This window comes from Diplotaxodon limnothrissa, linkage group LG23, assembly GCF_057381915.1.
Source record: "Diplotaxodon limnothrissa isolate DT_005_m linkage group LG23, D_limnothrissa_male_GT1.1, whole genome shotgun sequence".
Lineage (NCBI taxonomy): Eukaryota > Metazoa > Chordata > Actinopteri > Cichliformes > Cichlidae > Diplotaxodon > Diplotaxodon limnothrissa.
The window spans coordinates 7,870,831-7,893,072 of NC_140617.1; the positions used below are offsets into that span (position 1 = coordinate 7,870,831).

The 22,242-nt window shown below is 38.1% G+C and overlaps 3 protein-coding genes across 4 annotated transcripts; 1 reads left to right on the top strand and 2 right to left on the bottom strand.

Annotated features, from left to right (window-relative positions):
• Nucleotides 1-894: 894 nt before the first annotated feature.
• On the top strand, nt 895-4,989 carry plekhb2 (pleckstrin homology domain containing B2). 2 transcript variants are annotated; one of them, XM_085347896.1, is made up of 8 exons: nt 895-1,063; nt 1,686-1,736; nt 2,107-2,259; nt 2,369-2,471; nt 2,584-2,623; nt 2,875-2,958; nt 3,233-3,347; nt 4,019-4,989. In XM_085347896.1, exons 2-8 carry the CDS (start codon nt 1,700-1,702, stop codon nt 4,153-4,155), a joined length of 669 nt encoding a protein of 222 aa, XP_085204022.1. In that variant the 5' UTR covers nt 895-1,063; nt 1,686-1,699; the 3' UTR covers nt 4,156-4,989. The 2 variants fall into 2 exon arrangements, with proteins under 2 accessions (XP_085204022.1, XP_085204021.1); XM_085347895.1 differs by having other exon boundaries at nt 895-1,059.
• A 1,082-nt stretch (nt 4,990-6,071) lies between these two features.
• On the bottom strand, nt 6,072-13,980 carry LOC146607475 (vacuolar protein sorting-associated protein 4B-like). Its single transcript, XM_085347541.1, has 11 exons — nt 13,925-13,980; nt 12,487-12,598; nt 12,241-12,385; nt 9,563-9,621; nt 9,370-9,489; nt 9,113-9,269; nt 8,865-9,013; nt 8,531-8,612; nt 8,130-8,349; nt 6,898-7,038; nt 6,072-6,193 (listed from the first exon to the last, which is right to left on the bottom strand). Exons 1-11 carry the CDS (start codon nt 13,943-13,945, stop codon nt 6,092-6,094), a joined length of 1,308 nt encoding a protein of 435 aa, XP_085203667.1. The 5' UTR covers nt 13,946-13,980; the 3' UTR covers nt 6,072-6,091.
• Nucleotides 13,981-14,797: 817 nt separating this feature from the next.
• ankrd29 (ankyrin repeat domain 29) lies at nt 14,798-21,148 on the bottom strand. Its single transcript, XM_085348337.1, has 10 exons — nt 21,134-21,148; nt 20,347-20,457; nt 19,949-20,047; nt 17,943-18,041; nt 17,639-17,737; nt 17,189-17,287; nt 16,972-17,070; nt 16,506-16,601; nt 14,969-15,067; nt 14,798-14,881 (listed from the first exon to the last, which is right to left on the bottom strand). The coding sequence occupies exons 1-10, from the start codon at nt 21,143-21,145 to the stop codon at nt 14,798-14,800; spliced, it is 897 nt and encodes a 298-aa protein (XP_085204463.1). The 5' UTR covers nt 21,146-21,148.
• Between the last annotated feature and the right edge of the window lie 1,094 nt (nt 21,149-22,242).

Consider the following 22,242-nt stretch of genomic DNA (forward strand, 5'->3'; position numbering starts at 1 on the left):
TGATTGAATCTTTATTTTGAACATGTTGAAAAAGTATATAAAAAAAAAATAGAATTAAAAGAGACAAATGAACAAAGCAAACAAAAGGAAAACGAGCAACCACAACTCCAAATAACGTCCATGTTCAAAAAGGAGCAGGAAGAAGCATAAGCTTATTTAATCCCACCCCTTTTCCACTATCTAGTATCAATAGACTACAGAAATACCTCCTTGTAATTACATTATATGTTATGTGTAATTTTTTTTTTTTTTTTAATATATACACATATATGTTTCTATCTATCCATACCTACGTATATACACACATACGCACATATACACATTTTCAATAACCCTATTAACACCTGAAGGATACACAACCTACAATTTTATATATATTTAATATATATATATATATATATATATATATATATATATATATATATATATATATATATATATATATATATATATATATACACATACATACACACACATACACATATATATATATACATATATACATATACACATATATATATATACATACATACATACATACATATACATACATATACACATACATATATACCCATACCAACAAACCCGTGCATGCGCACACACATGAAAACATTAGACAAGACATGAAGAAACCAACAGGCAAATTCGTTACACACACACACTCCTAATGGAATCATGTTTAATAAACATGAGGAATATTAACACAAGCCTCGCCGTCGGCCATGTGATTACCAAACGTTAGAAACGAACTTCAACAAGCGCGCCCTCGCTCCGTTTGCTAGCACTTTCCACCACTGTCAGCTGATAGGTTACGTCATCCAAAACAAAAACCTCCCTCTCGCGGAAAGACTGAACATTCGTGAAGATGCTCTGTGGGCGTGGCTTAAGGCCTCCGTTGTGGACAGTAACAGTGTCAGCTAAGTTTAGCGGTCAGGGTTTTTCCTCTCCGTGGAAGGAGTCTTCTTCTTTTTATTTTTTTTGCATCTCACTTCCGTGTTTGCTGTTTCTCCACGAAAAGCTTGATATCACTCTCCCCCCAAAAAGCATACAAGAAATCAAGTAGGTAACTAATTTATCCAATGCGTTTACAAGTACGGGTAAAACGACAAGTTGTGGTGTTTTAGCGTATTATAAACACGGTTAACCGATAGGTCAGCTTTGTAATGGCGACGTGTTTATATTAAAAAGCCGCTAACGGTTAGCGATAACCTACATATCAAATAACTTATATCATATAAAATCCACATTATAACAGGGTTGCTATGGGTGGCATAGCAGTTATTAAACATGAGGACGACCTACTCACAACTGGCCTAGTCTGACTTAAAACCAGGATGACATCTAAGTAAATAGCCTAAACATTGGTTAAAGCAGGAGAACTGTCAGTTATCTGGCTTCCACCAATGTCATGTCCTAAACATTGTCTAACTAAGCATGGGGGGACTACAGAGTAACTAAACATGGTGTTAATATTTCTGGCCATGTGGCCATATTACCTTGAGCTGTTATTGTAACCTATCCTATCTTATCTTATATAAGCTTATGTTTCTGAAAATAGATTTGTGAACTTGCTAATAGTGCTAACAGTCACGAGGTTTGTGTTGGACATGCCACACCCAGTCATATGCTCCTAGTGTCTCAGTAATAACAGATGCGCTCTAATGTGTTTACATTTTATTCTGTAGGTGTTACTTCCAAGATGGCTATGGTAAAGAGTGGCTGGCTTCATCGACAAAGTGAGTATCCAGACACATTAAAGGAAAAACATGAATGCTTGACCTCCACAGTAATGGATCTATTAGTGTTTATGCTGTAAGTGGGGGCAATTGTGTGGTTTAGATGACCTGTATCCTACAATGAAACATTTTTAGCCTGATAGTAGTGATGAGATATGAAAATGATAACACAGGAGACTTTGGATCTCAACCTAATCGCAGAATATTTGTTGGAAGAATGATATTTCATTACTCCAGTAAAGAGGGGTCTTTTTTTCTTTTCATTTGTCACCCATCTATAAGAAAGCAATATAGCCATAAATATGTCAGATACTCAGATGGTTAAGATGATGTCACATTAAAAATAAACAAACTACCTTTACTATGTCAGGTACCATACTGCGTCGATGGAAAAGAAACTGGTTTGACTTATGGGCTGACGGACGACTTGTGTTCTACAACGATCAACAACGGCGCGACATGGAGGACGACATCCACATGAGGGTCAACTGCATTAACATCCGCAACTCCGCTGGATGTCAGGGTACATGTCTTACGCTTAATGTTGATCTCATGCGGCTGATCCCTATGCTATTATTACCCACCTCTTTGCACTAATTTTAAATGTTTCACCACCCCACTTGCATTTTTAGAGCTGAACCCACCAGAGGGAAAGACGCGTGATGCCTTGTTCCAGATAGTGTGCAGAGATGGACGGGTCATCAGCCTGTGTGCAGACAGTGCAGATGATGCTCTGTAAGACTGCACATACACACCAAGTCATAAAATTAGTTAGATGTATTTGAGTACAGGTAATTAGAACAGACATTTTTAACTCAAGATGACATAATGTCTGCTTTTGTTGCAGGGCATGGACAATGGCACTTCAAGATGCCAGAGTTAATATGGTGAGATTTTTATACGTTATTTAAAGTTAGTGTTGTTGTAACTGACAGTCTGTCATTTTCTGTCACATTACCTGAATAAGCTCTGAATAAAGCTGAACTAAGAGTGACTTGAGCACAGCAGAAGAACTGTCCTCCTGGGAGGAAAACTGGATATTTTTTTTATTGTTTTCACTTATCTTAATGTTATGTGCTTGAGTTTTTTTGGTGTTGGCAAGCTTCAGTTGCTGATTTTTGTTATTTGATACTTTTAGGTGGTCACTGCTCCTCAGATCGGCTTTGCACAGGAGGTGATTGCATCTGCTCCTCCCCCCTACTCGGAATATCCTCCCCAACCGGTGAAAAACAGTATTAATACATCTCTTTTCATGTTCATAACTGAATAAAATTACTTTTTCAGGTCTAAAGTCTTTTATGAAAATAGTGCTACTTACAACATTTGTCTGTGGTTTAGCATGACTATCTCAAGTGAAAATCAACTCAGTGATTAATGTAAAACAAAACAAAAACCAACAAATCCAGTCTTTCTTCTATAAGCCATCTAATACAAAGGGTTTATTAATACAGTAACATCCTTTGTGTCACTTTGTTAAATGTAATTTTTTTTGCCAGGTTTATGCCCCAGGCCCATATGGAGACTACACTGCACCGCCCCCACAGGCCACACAGGTCGTATACTCTGCTGATGGGCAGCCCTACACAGTTGCTTATCCTTATCAATACCAAGGTAAACAGCTGGACATTGCCCACCACTAGTTTATAGGAATCCTGGTAGCTAGAATAGAATAGAATAGCCCATTATTGTCACCGTAGATGTACAACAAAATTGCGGACTAACTAAACTCTGACCTAAATTTGATTGTCGACAAGCGGACATCTTCACAATATGCATATCCATAATGCAGTAAAGTGGCTGGATTTGATCCTTATAAAAGAAGTCTTCAGTATAAAAGTAAAATCTTTCCACTTTGAAAGGCCTAATATTTGTTTATCCGTAACTGGCTCATTTCAGAACGTGACTGAACTTAGTGGTTGTCAACATACTTCTGAGATTCCCATACTGAGGAAATGGTGCATAGAATGGGATTTCTGACGCAGTAATTACCAGTGCTGTCATCCTGATGCTTAACAAGAGTATTACATACCATCTTAGTTACTATAAGAACATTTGCTCATTAACAAATAGAAAAACATGCAGCTTAGTCTAAAATCTTTATTAGTTTTTCAGGTACTTAGATAAAAATGTATCATGGACTTTAAATTCATTCTTAAACAAATGGGTCACAAAAACCCATCTAGATGTTCTTATTTGTGACCAGAGGATAAAGTGAAAAAGTAGAATAGTTTAACAGAGTTTAAATTGTATGAACTTACCATTATAAAACTTGTGTTTTGTAGGTGGGTACGTTGCTCCTGGAGTGAACCATGTCATCATTCGGGAGCGACAGCGTGACGACGGAGGAGATGTGGCTTTGGGCATGCTCGCTGGAGCGGCAACCGGTTTAGCACTCGGCTCTCTCTTCTCTGTATTCTAGCGTCAGAACTAATGTACTTCTAGCAGCCAGTGACTCCCTCCCCCTGTATTTATATGGCCTCCTCTCTGTATCATCACGTGAGTTAGAATGAAACGTGTCTGATGGGCTACATCTATCTGACGCGATGTGCAGTGAATTACTCACCATGTATACTCAGCACTTTCAAATACAGTCTATGTTGCTGTTTACCAACATCTTTGTGTTATCTGAATATGAATATTCTTAACCAAAAAACATAATGTAATATAAGCATTACTTAATTTTCAAAGTTGTCAAAATGACAGAAAAGACACTACTCCTTTCATGCACATTTCAGGTTCTCTCCTGTCAATTTGCTTCCACTTCACGGTGCACAGATGTTTTTTTTGTGTTTATTTCCGTTTACTGTATGTTTTTCTATTTTAATGTTTTGTTGTTTTGATTGTGAATTTGCATCGTATCTTTGACTCCTAAGGTAATTAGTGGTGGAGCTAGCTTCAGATGAGCATAGTTTTCTGAGGGACCCGTTTGATGAACATTGGTTTGATTATATAGTCTGTTATATTGTAACCCTGGCATTTACATGAAGTGAAATGGGACATCACTCCTTGAGATTTATAAGTTCTTGGTTTATGTTTTTTTCATTGGCAGCTTTTCAGTCATACCTTTCATTTAAAGTGTTTTTTTAAATCTCCATGGACTTAAAAAACCCTTAGCAGGTAAATCTCTTGAGACATTTCACTTGGCTAGGACCCTTTTTTTCTCAGCATATAAATTATGACCGCTTTTAAAATCCAAACTTCTGCTCAATAGAAAACATTTTGGTCTACATTTCAAACAGATTTTTTCATCACTACTGACACTGAATTAAGAGATGTATAAGAAATGTTTTGCAAGCAGCTTATTGATGTAATTTTTTCTACAAGTCTTAATTTGTTTGTTGCTGTGAAATTAATATTCACTTATCATATAAGGAAATTAAATTGTGATTTACACTGCATTAGAAATATAGAAATATGATAGTTAACTAAGAGATGTATTTTAACAAATAAACATATTTACAAAGTTAATGTTTTAATTCCTTTATTTAGCCCTGAGACTTCTGTTCACAGAACATATCCAGTAGAATACAAGAAAAGTACAAGTTGACCTTTTTTTTTATTAATGTAACCCCTGTAAACCCAAAGGAAATTCTTAAATACATTTAAAACCCAAAGGCAACACAGCTAGAGCATAATCATTTATAAATAAGTCAGAACATAACTAGAACACAGTAAAGTGTCAGTAATCTAACAGGAGAAGGCTGAAAGAAAATGTGCAACGGCATATCAGAATTAAGAAATTCTTTCATTTTCTCTACATCAGTTTAAATCCCAGAAGATCCTTTTGGATGCCATTAATGATTTGTATGTAGTGAAAAAAAGATTGCCAGTGTTCACAGACTTCATTGCATAAATTCCTGTTAAATGTCAACCACAACACCAGTTCTGTTAATCAAAGTATTAAAATCTGCCTTAGACTACATAAAGTATGTAGTGATGGAAAGATGCCAGGATCTACCCACTGTAGCCTTTGCACATACTTTTCTAACAGTGATGCAGTTTCAGAAAAAAAAAAACGCTTCAGTTTGAAATATAATAAGAAAAACCCTTAAAAAAATAACGTAAACACAAGCCTCGGTGGATCGATAGGTTAATGTGGCTGAAAGAGGCGATTCCTCAACTGGTTGGTTGATTTAAAAAAAAAAAAAAAAGAAGATCTATGATTGTGACAAAAGGATAAATGTTTTTTTGTCAGCTGTAAGACTGATTTGCTGCAACCTCTGGTCCATTAAACCTGTGACATTTTCCACCATTTTTGACACAGCAGTTGAAAAGGCGAATCAAATGATCTGAAGCATAACTGAGAGTAAAGATAGTTGTTAAGTACAGTCCTATTTTTGAGTACAAAGATATTATTAGCCTTCTTGACCAAAATCTTCAGTAAACTTCTTCAGCTTCTCCAAGTCCTGCTCGTTCACCGTAGGCTTGGTGTTGCTTTGTGACCTCAGCATGTCAGCCTGTATAGAGAACATTAGGTAGGTCAGAATAGATTACAGTCACTGGGTTTGTCAATAACACAGAGAGAGAACTGACAGAGACAGATTGCAATTCATTGTTAACCACAATGAAGGAAAAAAAAACAACATTTCATAATTGTTCACTGACTTTGATGGTGCCTTCTGGTCAATTTCATCCACAAGCAAAACACTGTTAAATGCCAGTAAGCTGCTGTTATGTGACCAACAACTAACAAGAGGGCAAAGAACACAATAACCTGTAACTGAAGATTTTTTTCTCTGAGCAATAATAATGTATGATGCAAGCAGAATCCTGACAATCAGCAGGATCCAACCAGCAAACACTGTGTCACTGGCAAGTCAAATATGCAAATGTTAATTTCATTTCAATGTAAAGCATTGAAAATGATGGGTAACAGTATCCATGCTAACTGCTTAGACTCCTCTCTATAACATTACAAAAATGTACAAAACAGACTATGTTTTTTTTCTTCCAGAAAGCAGACTCTGTTCATCTGGTTTCAGTGAGAGAAATGTTTAGTCACTCATTCGAGATGCATTTTAGAAAAATCAAACATTTTTAGCCACCAAAAATGACTTTGTTAACCTTTCAGCTCTCGGTTACATTTTGCTGGGCTGGATTATTTTCTATCCAGTGGGTGTGGTTTTCCGAATATCAACTGATGAAAGAGCCCTTTTCTTACCATGGATACAACTGGCTCTAGAAGTTTCTCTCCAGGGACCTCCATCCATGTCATTTCAATGGAGTTGGGCTCTCCAGGTGAGCACGGAGTCAGCAGGTCATCGACCACAACGCCAGGATTGTTCCATGTTGACCCTCGAACCTGAATTAGTATGGGCATAAGGACAGGAATAAAAAATTATAAAAAGAAACACCACACAGTGCTGCCTCCCTCTGGTTGAATTTATATTTTAGATTGATAAATTTATTATGAGCTGGGATAGTCTCCAACAGCTATAAGGATAAGTGGAAGTGGATAGAAGTTTATTTTGGAGTTACAAGAAAGACTCCTGCCCAAAGGATGAGCTTCAAGAAAAGTTGCAGACATAACAACACAAGTTATAGGCATAAACTTGATATGTATACAATTAAAGTACATGCCTGACTGTTTATTGTGAGCAGCTATGTGTCTCAAAACACAAATTTGGGGAAGAAGTCACAATGCCTTTAACCAGCTAATCCCAAATGACCACTCCTCTGTCAAATACACCCAAGCCTATAAAAAGGCACTACGGCTTTGGAGAAAATTACATCTGTAAGAATGCCACGACTGGTACAATCTGACTGGGATCTTCCCACTGGAATGCTGGAGGCAGGGTGAACCACCAGACAAGTTCAACTCCACAGAAAACCAGTGGAGTCATTTTAGTAACAGAGTAAAACAGTGTAATCCTCCTACGTGGACTCAGCAGCAACTCAGCGCAACAGTGACTGAAGAGTAAGCTGCCATCCCACAGGATGACACCTGACCATGAGGAGGCATATTACAGCCAAAGTCAGTGCAGACGGGGGGTACACTAATTATGGATTGCCTTTTTTTGTAACCTGTAGTTATATTACACACAATATATAGTGATATATCAAATTTGGACATTTTTTTGGTCTTTTTTCCAGGTTGTTTTTATCACTGATTAAGTTAAAAGGTAATGACAAGCAATATATGAGTGCTGATTTGCATATAACACAAACTACACCAGTGCATTTGCAAAGAAATGTAGTGGTGCGTTTTTAAATTCTTTGAGTACAGTTGTATGTAAAGATGAGATAAGCACCTTGTCAGGTGTATGAATTTCAAGTATGACAGTTAGTTTGATTTTGGAATAATATACTTCCACTGGATCCCTGAACCAGGTTTTCTTGCATTTAGAAATATGACAAAAAGAGCATGTCAAGCAACGGTTACTGTGGTTTTACCCTTTTGAAGTGCGTGGCTGTCTGAACCTTCCTGACTGGCTGCATCAGGGCGTCCCTGACAATTATACTGATGTCAGCTCCGGAGTAGCCATCTGTCTTTTTGCCCAGAGTCACGAAATCCGCCTCTGTCAGGTTATTGGGGGTGGAGCCCAGATGCAGTTTGAACATGGAGGAGCGGGCATGTTCCTCCGGCAGAGGAATGTAGATTCGCTTTTCAAACCTGAGACATAAACGAGCATTAAACCTCTTAAATCCTGGTTGTTAGCCCAAAAACACTGATGAACAGTACTAGGTAATATAAGAGGTGATTAGGTAAGTAAAAGTAAGTAAAATGTATTTATATAGCGCTTTTCATAGATAAAAAGGTAGGGATCATTTGTATAGAAACAAGTGGATCTGACCTTCTCCTGATAGCTGAGTCCAGCGACCATGGTATATTAGTTGCACCCAGGACAAGGATTCCGTCATTATCATTACCAACACCTGACAGGAGAAAAGAGTTGCACAATTAGTCAACTGAGCACTAAATATTTTCAGGTTTTTGTGATTTTGTTGCAACAAAATAAAGAAAAAATAGGTGACACTGGGCTGCGGGCGCTTACAGATGATTTTTAGACAAATAAATGCTTAAAACAATCAGTTGTCATGAATAACTGAACTATGAGCCATAGTTCATGACACTTCGTATCGTCTTTCCAGCTGTTGGTTCAAATCTGTAAGTATCTTCTTTCTCACCCTGCATCTGAACGAGGAACTCCGTCTTGATTCTGCGAGCTGCTTCACTCTCATTCTCGCTCCTGGAGCCACAGAGGGAGTCGATCTCATCAATGAAAATGATCGATGGTTTGTGTTCTCTGGCTAAAGAGAACAAGTTCTTCACCAACCTAAAGACAGACAGAAGTGGAAAAAATAGATTCATTTTTCTTAACAGTAACTTTGTCATAGTCTTAATTTTGCCCCTAGGTAAAGAACTTGGGCCTCACTTTTCACTTTCTCCTAGCCACTTAGACACAAGATCGGAGGATGAGATTGAGAAGAAGGTGGAATTGTTAGCTTCTGTGGCCACGGCTTTGGCCAAGTAGGACTTTCCTGTTCCTGGAGGCCCAAACAAAAGGATCCCCCGCCACGGTGTTCTCTTGCCTACAAAAGAAGTTTCAGTCTTTAAAAAAACAAGGAAACGAAAAACTTCACTTTCACAAAACTTTTTCACAAAAAAAAAAAATTAAAAAAAAATCCCTGCCTGTAAACAGATGTGGGAATTTGATTGGCAGGATAACAGCTTCTTTAAGGGCTTCTTTGGCTCCTTCGAGTCCAGCTACATCGTCCCACTTTATGTTTGGCTTTTCCATAACAATGGCACCTATAAAATAAATGAGGTTCAGAAATACCAACACATTTGGCTTTTCAAGAAATTGTATGTCAGTGATATGCACCTGACAGTTGATTTTGGAACTTCTTTTTTTCTTGGTCTTCACCTTCATCACTTTCATTCCTAAAAGGTGGTGGTGGGGAGAGGTGGAGGTCAGGGGGTTATAAGCATAGGGCAAGAAGAAGACAGAACACTTCTGTAGAACAACTGTAGAACCCATGGGAGTAAGAATAAAAACAAACTTAGTAAAGAATATTACAAATTAATTGTAAAAATAAAAAGCTGTACAGATCCACCTAAATTCGGGAATCATCCTTTCTTTACAAACTACTGACTAATGGTTCTCTTATGTGTGACTTCTAAATCAGAACACCAGGTGGCACACTTTACCAACAAAGGCAGAGCCATACAGTAAACCAAAATTCAACAAGAAAAACATGTTTAGATAGTGACACTATGTCACTTACACTTTCATAACAATTTTACAGCAACAGTCACAGAGTTAGACACTTCTGGGGAAATTATGACAAAGATTTAAAGAATAATACAGTTAGGTCTAGGGCTGTGCGATATGACCAAAATCTTTATACCGTTATCGGGACGATAGAATTCGTCCCGATAACGATATAAATCACACAAATGTAACATTTTCTGTAAATTCTGTGAATCTCGGGCAGCTCGTCTTGCGGGAAGTGTTTCCAGCTGCGCGTCATGTAGCTGGAGTCGAGTGTTTTAACAGATGCATGAAACGATACATTTTTAGACATAAGTTGTAACGGCCGCCGTTTTCTTTGTGAGTATTTATTACACAGCGTGCTGCGGGGAAAAGCCTGTTCTAACGTTTGAGTCTAAGGTTTATTTTTTAGCGCCTGGCGGCTCTTTTTTACTTCTCATCCGTAAATAATCTGCTCTTTCATGCGATTCAGTTTATTTTGAAAAGTCTCAACAGGATCTTGAGCTTTATTGTGAAAGGTTTATGTGAAACATAAACAAGTGGACACGCGATGGTGTTACCGTCGTTGTTGCTAACGACAACGCATAAAAACAGGCGCTGTGGTTATATTAAATGTAAGAAAAAGAGAGAACTTTAAGAAATTAATATGGCCACTACAGTGATCATCAAAACGATGAAAAAATATTGCTGTAAACAGTTTATTTTGCGACACCACGAAACGATAGACGTTTTTATATCATCATCCGATATATATCGTTATATCGAACAGCCCTAGTTAGGTCCATATATATTTGGACACTGACTTACAGCCAAACCCAGGCGTTTACTAAAGCAAAGATGTGTAATAATCTTGAATGGCCAAGTCAGTGACCTGATCTTAACCAAAACAAACATGCATTTCACTTGTTGTAGACTAAACTTTGAACAGAAAGGCTCACAAACAGCAACTGAAATCAGTGCAGTAAAGTTTGGGCAGAGTATTAAAAAGGAGGAAACCCAGCATCTGGTGATGTCCACGAGTTCAAGACTTCAGGCTGTATTTGCCAGAAAAGGGTTTTCAACCAAGTATAGAAATGAACATTTTAGTTTCAATTATTTAATTCAACTACTTTTGAGTTGTATTACAAAATGCTTTAATTCCTCAAAGTATTATGCAGTATTTTTGTTAAACCCACTAAATTAAAGCTGCTGAAGTTAAATAGAGATCAGAGCAATTGGAAATTAAGAAAATCCCATCCTTAGACCTATTTTTTTTATAAGACTGAGCTAATCACACAGCAATGCTGCAGATGATGAAAAGACATTTCTTTGGTAAGTCGTGTTATAAACCAGATGGAACCGAGCACATCAAGTAATAACTCTGTATTTCAGTGGTTAAAATGTTATGTAAAAGTGTTTATATGTAATGCATTTCAATAATAAAGCATAACTGGTAGAACAACCTGGCTGATGTGTATACAAGTGAGTGTGATTAAGTTATAGCAACCGGCTGACATCTGCAGGTGATTTAACAACTGTAAAGGTAAGTGGGTCGTCATGCAAATTATCAGAGCAACACTTCAACAGATAAATAATAAATAAAAATTCAGAGGCTTCAAATTCATTAACATACATGTTCTGCTGCCTTCAGCTGAATGGAAAGGTTTAATGAACTGAATGAAACATTTTTCATGCAGTATAAAAACGCTGTTGACACCTCATTAAATGGGACTTACTCATCCATTTATAGATAAATACAGGCTGGTTTACAGATGTTCCTGCTTCAGCTGCATTAAATGTTCATTAAATGCATCTGCTGACTGGAAAGTGATTCATTAAAATGGTTTATTTACGCGTTAAGTGTTATACATAAGTATTTACTGTTGAACAACTGTTCCAATAACTTTGCTTGTTTTTATTGATTAAATCCGCAAAGTGGATGCAGATTGAGCAATGTGCTTCTGAGCGAACGATTGTGAGAGTAAAGTTTAAGACTCAAAGAAAGTCCGCTGAATTTACAATGACGCAAAAACATTTTAAAATATCTGTCACAGATCTAACTTTAAATTTAATAAATAAATGGATATATATTTGTACACATTTAAACTGATCTCTGTCTCAGTCCGTTAAAAAAATTGCACATGGAATTTCAAGGCAACTAACAATAACTCTCAACTTTGTCCATTATTCAGACCAAATTACATTTAGCTTTCCTTTCAGGAAATTACCCAGCCTGCAGAACAAAGTCTAAACTGTAAACAAAGCAACAAACATTGTGAAATGGACTCAGATTTATTGATTGCTCCTACCCTTTGTCACCAGACTCTTTGACGGGTTTGGCTGGAGGAGCGTTCTCTTTCTTCTTCAGATATTGCTTCAGTTGCTCAGCTCTGTCCAGGTAGTCAGCACACTTTGCCCTGATGCTCTGCTTCGCCCGATCGCCTTGGGCCTCATCTGCAACGCAAAAACTGACTTAGATCATTCATGCGGAACCGAAGTGGAGTTTAAAACAGCAAAAAGGATGTACAAATCTAACAGTGGTACAAGTTTCTCACACTTCACAACATGAAGGAAGTATTGCACTGCGTGCTGATAACATCTGAGGGCCTCTTCATAGTTTTTGGCCTTGTCTTCCTCTGCGGCCTTGCTGGCCAAATCTATGGCTTTCTGAAAACAAACAAGATGAAACAGAAGGATTTATTACACATTTATAGAACTTATATGAATTTTTTTGGTTCTTGTTTGTGCTTCTTGTTTGGTCATATATGCAGGTAAGTTGTTTAGCATGGTGGGGCGATCGTGGAGAAGAGTTGGCAGTTTGTCTTGTAATCGGAAGGTTGCTGGTTCGAGCCCCGGCTCCAACAGCCTCAGTCGTTGTGTCCTTGGGCAAGACACTTCACCTGTTGCCTACTAGTGGTGGTCAGAGGGCCTGGTGGCGCCAGTGTCTGGCAGCCTCGCCTCTGTCAGTGTGCCCCAGGGTGGCTGTGGCTACAATGTAGCTTGCCATCACCAGTGTGTGAATGTGTGTGTGAATGGGTGAATGACTGAATGTGTAAAGCGCTTTGGGGTCCTTAGGGACTAGTAAAGCGCTATACAAATACAGGCCATTTACCATTTTAAACTTATAAAATACACTTTAAAAAGATAGTATTCAAAAGTATTACTAACACCATAAATTAAAATTCTAAATTGTGGTGTCCTGTGATTACATATGCAGCATTTTAAAATTAGACATAATTATTCTATATTGATAATTCAGTCTAGGCTGTTCCATCCAATGGGTGGGGTCTTACTAGAAACACCTCAGGGCCAAAAAACAAGAAAACAAGAAAATGATTACATAAATGTTATACACATTCAGGCCTCCTTGTACATCATATTTGTTCTGTTTGTGAAATACTGGGTAATTTGGGGGATATTAAAGCTACTTCAGTGACTTGCTAACAGTTCATGGACAGCTTAAACAATGAGCCAAGTTTTGTTTTTGTTGTTTTTGCTATCCATAGCAACAATTACCTGTACAGTTTAAGTTATACATTGTTTTCTAATTGTAAAAAGTACAACTCTGCCCATTTAAATTCCCTGAGACAGAAACAAAGTAGCAAAAAGCTAACTTTTATGTAAATAAAGTAATTTAGTTCTTTACTTTCCTACTTTTCATCACTGGAAAAGGGAAAACAGCTAGAAAATATGTTTCACTATGGGACAATAAAGCCCCAACTAAATATTGTTAGAGTTTCTTCATCTATGAAGCATTAGTAGTGATTTACACTCCTTACGCAGTAGTGCCATTTTTTTCCATTACTTATAATTGAATTTATGGCTAAATACATTCAAGTTGGCTTATTGTTAGTCTCTAAATTAGACATTCATACAATATAAAATCCCTAGTTGCTTATTTAATAAAAGGCTGAGTTTATTAAAAGCCGAGTTAACATCTCTTTGATTTGGGCAGTCTTATGTAATCATTGTTAGTAAATGTCTGCCACTTACCTGTAAATTACCGCCCGCCATTAGATGGTTTTCTGTCGGTCAAAGTTTAGTATTTGACTTTAAATAAAACCGTAAACTCGCTCACTTCTTCTTTTTCTCTATTATCTATCACATATGGTTTACTGTCGAACAACTTTAGAAGCCAAACATCCCAAGTGTCTCTCTTCCGCATCAACAAGAGCTCCAGTCACTTCCGCGATGGTCACGTGACATAAAGTAGCTTAACAGCGGCTGTAATTTCTCGTGTTTCATCCGTACATTTGAAAGTTATTTTAATTAATAGAACTTACCATATAAACGTGTACGTTCATAACCGCTTTAACGTTTTTGAGGGAAAAAACGGAATTAATGTAATTAAATCACAGCACAGGTGAGCTACAGGTGTCTGTTAATAGGGATAATAGTGACCTCTAGTGGGTATTCGTCACATAACTAGCATACCATTGTATTATTAAAATGTGTACGTAATATCTGATCCTTATTTTATCATGACTGCTCATTTTCCAACCGCAAATAAAATGTAATTCAAAAAAATATTACACATCCACACAGATACTCCTGCATTAATAAATAAAATTACACTTTATTACATTTATTAAAAAGGCAAATAAAGAGTGCAAAATATATAGAAATCTGACAACACTTGGGATAAACACAAATAAACAGGAGACCAGTAGGGGATGATGCACATGGAAGACAAATGTTTTTTGTGTTGCGCTATACTTTGTCCAGGTTTGTTCGGCATACGACAGCTTAATTTCAACCAAAAGCAAGCACCGTGTACAGTACATGTTGTAATTGGGTGGATTGGACACTTGTTTTCTTTCCCCCTCCTTACACAGACAGGCGTGAAGGCAGGAACCTGTGCCATTATCAGCTGTGTCCATTCAGGATTTTTGGACGTAAAACCTTAAGGATGCGATCATTCTTTGTCAGATCTGCAGGGAGTTCACTATTCTGCAAAAGATACATGGGAAACACTTTGATTATAATATCTAATGAGATTATATACTTAGGTTGTCTGCTGTTTGTCTGCTATCCCACCTTATTGAGTAGCGTTGGGTCAGCATTTGCTCCAAGTAGCAGCAGAACAGATTGAAGATTTCCACTCATAACAGCAGCATGAAGGGCAGTATAGCCATTCTGTAGACAAGACACAAATATGAACTACCCTTCTTTAATATTATTACTTTTCCTTTAATAGTATCTGGTATTTCACAAGCATGCATCTTCCTTTTCTTGTTCAGCATTAGATTACAAGATTGATTAACAGCTCTAATATTGGGACACTAAATAAAAAGAAAGAGCCAGCAGCCAGATAATGTAGTTTAACACAAAAAACGGAAATGGGGATGGCAGGTCCACTGACTTTCTTTTTGTGTCTTTTTGTCTTTTAGCGTCATCAGTGCAGGTCTTTAAGTCCAGATTGAAAACCTATTTTTATTCCCTGGCTTTTAACTCTGTAGGAAACTGACACCTTCTTATTTATTTTATTGTATGTAATGATTTTATGGTATTTTTAATTTGGTTGTTGTTTTGATCTGTGTTGTTCAGCACTTTGGTCTGCCTGGTGTGTTCGTAAAGTGCTATACAAATAAACGATGATGAATATAACGATGATGGAAGAGAGCTGTCTCTGTAACCATGTTTCAGGCCTGTCAGCCATGACCCACTCTGACTGCCCGGCTGCCCACGGAGGAAATTCATCTGATTGTTAGTGGAGCTGGATATAGAGCCTCTGAACCAGTGTTCCTTGCTATTTGAGCACTGAGCTACTCGTGATGTGGGTGGTATTTTTGGGATTGTCTGACACTACTAGTAATATGTTTTTAATAGTATTTATTTGATAGTTCAGCTTTTTTTAGATCCTCTTTTGTTCTGTTTATGAGCAGTTGGAAATGTAAAAATAATTTTTTATCTAGGTATAAAATTTAGCACCGTTATTTTGGTTTGACACTATAGGCTTATTCATTTTTTCCTAGACAGTGATTTTTATTGTTATTATTATTTTTATTTGATTTCCTTTTTACTGATTACATTCCAACAGTACTGTCATGTGCTGTACATACAAGTTGCTACATAAAGATATCAGTGTTGTTGGTTTTTTTTTTTTAAACCTTTTTATTATTAGTGTCCATGTATAAAAAAAATTATATCACTGTTGTATATTGTATTAGATTTAGCTATTAGCCATTTTCCATCTGCAATCCCTGGGAATGAAAACACAGCTTTACCTGCCCAGGGATGTTGTTTCTTTGGATCAATAGTTTGCAAATATTTTTAAGTTACTCTCTGTGCTTCTACTGATGTCAAATCTTCAAATCTTTACAAAGAGGAAATCACTATCTTGACTTTCTCTAAGCGGGTAACATCCATCCTACAAAACATGCAAAATCTATCTACAAGCCCACTAAACATTGCTGATAAAACAATTTGTTCTATATGTTTAAGTTTGTAAAAGAACACACTGTGTTTGTGCCAGACTATTTTTTTGGTGTTGAAGAAAAGCTTGAGAGCTTGACAAGTTGTGCCTTAACCATAGCTATTTCCCAAAACAGACATCTACAGCAGCATGTTTTACCTTAAGAAGGCCAAGTGATGGAGAAAATTTGAGGAGTTCCTCAATGACGCCATTGTGGCCTTTCAGCGCTGCTTTGAACAGCGCTGTTGATCCATCCTTGAAAGACACAAAAAAAGCATACAATTGTTAAAATTGTCACAAAAATCACGAGTCCATTTTCAGTTACTCACATCCTTAAAAGCCTTTGACTATATCACGTTTCCCACCAACAGATAATCTCTCATCCAACTTTGAAATGTTAAATATAAGTGTAAGTATCTGCATACAGTTGCAAATTCAATCTATATGTCCATATAATTACAAATCAAAAACCTTTTATGGTGAAATGTTTCTATAAAGACAGATCGCAGCCTCCTAGTCTTATGTAATGTCACACTTTCCACACTGCAGAATGGCAGGAATCAATAGTAAAAATCCCTTTATGTACACTTTGATGTACTTTATTAATCCTAAAAGATCAATGTACTTGTCTGTCAGCATCCCGATCAGCACCACGTAAGAGCAGCACCTTCACCACCTCACTGTGACCCATTTGGGCTGACATCCACAGGGGGGCAGTGCCATCCTGGAGGAGGGAATTGATGAAGAGGGGGGTTGTAGGTATTGAGGGACAATTAGCAGGAGTAGGTGACAACATGTTTAGAGCTCTGTTTTAAAGAGGCAGAGTTTGGCGAGGACATTACCTCCCTTGCTTGGTTGACCTTGGCACCGGATGACAGCAACTGACGAATCACAGTCACATGACCCTCTTGGGCAGCAAGGAAAAGAGGGGTGGCACCATCCTGCAAAACAAGAATTACCTCACACTAGATTTTCGAAATCTGCTTGGAAAATCTTCCAATTAGGCATAGACTACATCACTAAAACAAGATTCCATCAGTACTATTTATAAGCACATTTTTGTGTAAGCAGGTTGTTTTTCCATGGCACCAAGGAAACACACAGTTATCCTGCCCAGTATGATTCATGTCTGACTCAGCAGTCTGCAGAAACCTGAGAGGCTAGATTCCAGTTGCTGGGACAATGTGTGCAGCTAACCATTGTGTTTCTGACAGACAAATAGACTTAACAGACAGGACAGTGACGGCGTACTGAGAGCGAGAGGCTGCAGACGTAAATGCAAAGAGCCTCACGTTCAGCTGGTCGTGAACATTGGCTCCATTTTTCAGCAGGATGTCCACCACTTTGGAGTGACCGTACTGAGATGCGACAGTGAGAGCTGTGCCACCATCCTGCCACATAAACACACATGGATGCACAAGAATGACTAAAGTGTTCGGCAACAACAAAAATATCTTTAAAGTCACAGCAGCACTGTTTGTGCATCGCTGTCTCTTTATCTCCACATTCTGAAGTCTGATGATAGCACTGCAGCATTCTCCTTCACACCCAGTATTCTAAAGGCCATGATACACATCATTGCACCCTGTTGCATACCTTTGTCTGGAATTCAGTGGAGGCACCGAATTCAAAGAGGAGCTTTACAACTTCATGGTGTCCTTGCTGGGAGGAGAAGAACAAAGCGGTAGAACCTGTCTGGAAAGTTTAAAAAAAAAGACACCGCTGTTTACCTCAACTTTACCCTAATGGTGTACACAATATAACCTTTCATGAATATCTGACATGAGGAATAGAATAAATAAGTGTCCAATTGGGGGAATTTTGCTGCACATATGGCCCTGTTTTCTTACAAATAAGATTCTACTCAAGCATAAAACTAACATTATAGAAAGTTTTATTTGGCGGGGAAAAAAACAGAAAAAGAACTTAGCACAAAGGTTGAAATATAACCAAAGTGTAGGGCAGAGAGTTAATGAGGACTATATGCACCAAACCTATAGCAGCAACTTGCTGTCGCTTCCCAGTGAAACACCAGCCGGTTAGCATAAGAACGGTTGGAAAAAGGAAGAAAACTACCTTGGTGACCTACTGCCTGTAGGTGAGAGAAATCCGCGTATAAACACATCCAAAAGATACTAAATTGATAGACTACACTCTCTGGCCTCTTTGTTGTTCAACTGCTTATTGACAAAAATATTGAATCAGCCAATTACATGGCAGCAACTCAATCTTTTTAGGCACGTAGACCTGTTGAAGTTCAAATCAAGAAAGTCAATTTAAGTTACTTTGTGCAAGTATTTAAAAAAAACCCTGCAGATTTCCTGAGATTTTCTGGCACAGTCATCTCTAGGGTTTACAGAGAATGGTCCCAAAAAAAAGAGCAAGCAGCAAGACCTCTGACATCAACAAGAATTGCTTTCTTGATGTCAGAGGTCAGATTAAATGGCCAGATTGCTTTGGGCTGAAACCAAGGCAACTGTAGCTCAAATAATCACTTGTTACAACTAAGGCGTTCAGGGTATGCAAAGGTTGCATAAACATGTTGTGCATCTCTGAACACAAAACCTTAACTTTTAAGCAGATAGAACTAGCACCCGCTGCTGTGGCCTATCAGCTATGAACAGGTAATTGAGGCAACAATTCACATAGGCTCACCAAAATAGGACAACAGTCTGCTGTAACTTTCAGAATGTAGAGTTAGAATTTAGTACGAACAACAACAGCATGGATCAATTTCTGCCTTTTTACTCAAACAACCTCTAGTTGAGTCACAGGATCCCAATCCAATAAAGCACCTTCGGGTAGAACTGGATATTTGTATCACGGATGTCATATCTGGAGCGACTTGAACGCTGTCATGCCAATAGAGAGCAAAATCTCTTAGGAACGTTTTCCAAGGCAAAAGGGGGTCCAACCCAGAACTACCAAGGTGTAACTAATCAAGTGGCCAGAGGGTGTATAAACAAATTTAAAGCACATGAATTTACATAATACAAGATCTTAAGACATTATTTACCAGATGATGCAGTACTGGCTTAGCGTAGCACAACTGCTGGACAAAGGGAGTAAAGCTAGCCTGGGTCTTCCAGCAGAACAATCCACATATGCACACCTTTGCTCAGTAATTAACAGTTAAAGGCACAGTGTTCCAGACATGGCGGAAGTCTAGTCCTAGACTAAAAACTTTATTCAATTTAAAACTTCAATATTTTTCTTTTGGTCTGGACGAATTTCTAATCCATGTCTGGAAAACTGGAAAGTGTAAAAACAACAATTAGTGGGTTTTCAGGAGCTATGTGCCAGCAGGTTGTAGTGACCTTCTAAATTCACCTGCGGTAGCAGACAGTGAGTTTCCTTAGCTCAGCACAAAGGCTGGACAAAGGGGGTAAAGCTAGCATGAGTATGCTTCCATTGAAATAAGATAAATCCATCTGTCAACACATCTAAATTTAAAGCCTGGACAGTCAACATCTGTCAAGTTCATTCACTAATATTGTATTTGCCTAATTCTGACAATGTAAAAACACCTTTACCAACACTTTATGTTTTGGAGTCTGTAAGAGTATTTAGTTAATTCATTGGGTTTCATTTCCCCAGCATACCTCTCTTTGGTAGTTGATATCAGCCCCTTGCATGATAAGCTCTTTAACACAGTCATAATGGCCGCTGTATGATGCCACCATCAGCGCTGTTGTTCCATACTGGAAAGAAACATTAATGAGCATATTTGTTTTGTTGCAATGACCTGGTAAACAGTGTAGTGATGGCAGGGATGAAACCACAGAATTCTGCATATTTCTGGCTTAACATGCAAAACTTTCAACTGTTTATAGGACAAAGAGAGAGAGAGAGAAAACAATTAATGGATGAGGAATTGTGATGGTACACACATGCACTACATGAACCCCACAGGTAAGGCTTGAAGCTTTCTGTGTCCCTACCACAGGTGGAATATGGTTAAAGTGTGCATCTGAGCAGCCACAGCATGCAGTGTCCATACACTGTCTCTGCAGTCTGCGTCCACTCGCCCGCTGTTGAGTAGCAGTTGAAGCAGAGCCAAGTTCCCCTTCCTCGCTGCCCAAAACACAGCATTAGCCAGGGGTGTTTCCTTCTGGAGGATAAATACACACAACAACACAAAAACTGACCTGAAAGTTACCATTAGAGCATTAGGAATGCTGAGAGCAGACAGTAAGGACAGCAGAGTGCATCCAGGTGTTACTGTTCAGTGTTGTGATGCACCTGAATATGAATGACAGGTGAGTCATCAATAAAGTGTGCCAAGAGATTAATAATCATATTTATGACATCACATCACATCTCAACCAAAGTTTGTGCTAACTTTAAGTCTTTACCATAAAATTTAACAAGTTACTCATGAATAATGGGGACTTGCTTTTTGTCCTCAGAAGAGGGGGACATGTCCAAAATGTGCGTAAAATGATTTGTTTCCTCTCAGTACCGGTAATAAAAGGTATGTGGACATACTTGTGCACGCACATTCACGTGCACGCTAGTACCATGGGCCGTTTGACATGCTATTACATCAGCAAATCCGGATGCACACACACCGAGTTGGACTCTATGATCGCCCAGGCCAGTAAGCAGCCATTCAAATGTCAGAGCAAGTGCTACCTCACCGGGCTCATAGTGAAACATAGCAGATCGTTCAATAACCCCCAAATAAACAAGTCTGCACTTCAAGAGGAAGCGGGTGCGATCAATTACCTTATTGCGGCCCTCTCAGGCTGCGTGCACAGAATGATGGACGGAGAAAGCTGGTTTACCTTGAAAGACATCCTGCAGACCTCATTCGTGACTCATACTTCTTCCTGCGCACTCATTCATTAGACGAGATGTTGAGCGCCACTCGCCTGTTTTGCCGCACTGACTTTGGGTGTTGGCGGCGCCCGATCGCGGACATAATAACGGGGAGGCACAAAATCAGCTGAGCTCATCCTCTGCAGTGTGTCCTGCGAGGGAGCAACACCGTGGGCCAGCAGAGGGCGCTGCTGCTCACACTGATGAACTGTATATAAATATAGATTTATGGCGTGAAGCCATGGCTATTAAGCAACCTACATTTACTCAATACTGCACTTAAGACTAATTTTAAAGCATTTGTGTTTTACTATACTTCACTGTAATCTACATTTCTGAAAAAAAAAAAAAACTTCGCCTTTTACTCCACTATTGACATACATATAAGGAGATCATTGTTAAAAATTAAACCAAGGATCTAATCTTAAAGTCTAAATAAATGAAATAAACTATAATTATTATTATTATTAATAATAATAATAATAAATAATTAATAATGTGGTTCGTGTTTAAAACGTTAAAACTTTGAACAAGTGAGCAAAGATTTGGAGCAACTGAAAAAGAAATCCCTCTCTGTTAAGCCCTTGTATTGATCTTGGGGATTTTTCTCTGAAACTTTCTGTTTGTGTTTTAGTCCTAAATTATTTCAGAGAGCAAAAGTCTGCTGTGGTTATCCTTAGTTCACATTTCTAAGAAAGAAAGGATAAATCCCTCATCTTCTCAGAACAAAGATCCAAAATGTCTAAACAGAATACAAATTTGTGTAGCAGAACTTTGCTAAAATAAACTATTATACCGAGTATGAATGACTTAAAATGAAGCCGAATATGGCAGTGAAATCCTGCTTACACAACGGATCTGTATGCCTGCAAGCTCTGTGCTTTTGGTTAAGTTTTAACTACTGTTTATTGTATGCACTCTTGAATGCAGAAATGTTACCCTCAGCTTTCTTACATCAGTTCACTGGCACTTTTATTTAGATAAAGTTCCCCTTTCACAGTTTGTTTTGCACAGTTATGTGACGGTTGTTGTGCTCAATTATAAACCAGTATTTGAGGGATTTACACAACTGCTG

Excerpts from the sequence above, each read along its gene's own strand:
- ankrd29 (XM_085348337.1), bottom strand. Across the intron at positions 17,288-17,638 it reads ATGTTCACGACCAGCTGAAC|GATGGTGCCACCCCTCTTTT; the intron begins GTGAGGCTCTTT and ends CTTGTTTTGCAG. Across the intron at positions 17,071-17,188 it reads AGGTCAACCAAGCAAGGGAG|GATGGCACTGCCCCCCTGTG; the intron begins GTAATGTCCTCG and ends TCCCTCCTCCAG.
- plekhb2 (XM_085347896.1), top strand. The coding sequence starts at position 1,700 with ATGGCTATGGTAAAGAGTGGCTGGCTTCATCGACAAA. Across the intron at positions 2,624-2,874 it reads AAGATGCCAGAGTTAATATG|GTGGTCACTGCTCCTCAGAT; the intron begins GTGAGATTTTTA and ends TGATACTTTTAG. Across the intron at positions 2,959-3,232 it reads CGGAATATCCTCCCCAACCG|GTTTATGCCCCAGGCCCATA; the intron begins GTGAAAAACAGT and ends TTTTTTTGCCAG.
- LOC146607475 (XM_085347541.1), bottom strand. The coding sequence starts at position 13,945 with ATGGCGGGCGGTAATTTACAG. Across the intron at positions 8,350-8,530 it reads GACTCAGCTATCAGGAGAAG|GTTTGAAAAGCGAATCTACA; the intron begins GTCAGATCCACT and ends TTTATGTCTCAG. Across the intron at positions 7,039-8,129 it reads CAGCCACGCACTTCAAAAGG|GTTCGAGGGTCAACATGGAA; the intron begins GTAAAACCACAG and ends ATACTAATTCAG.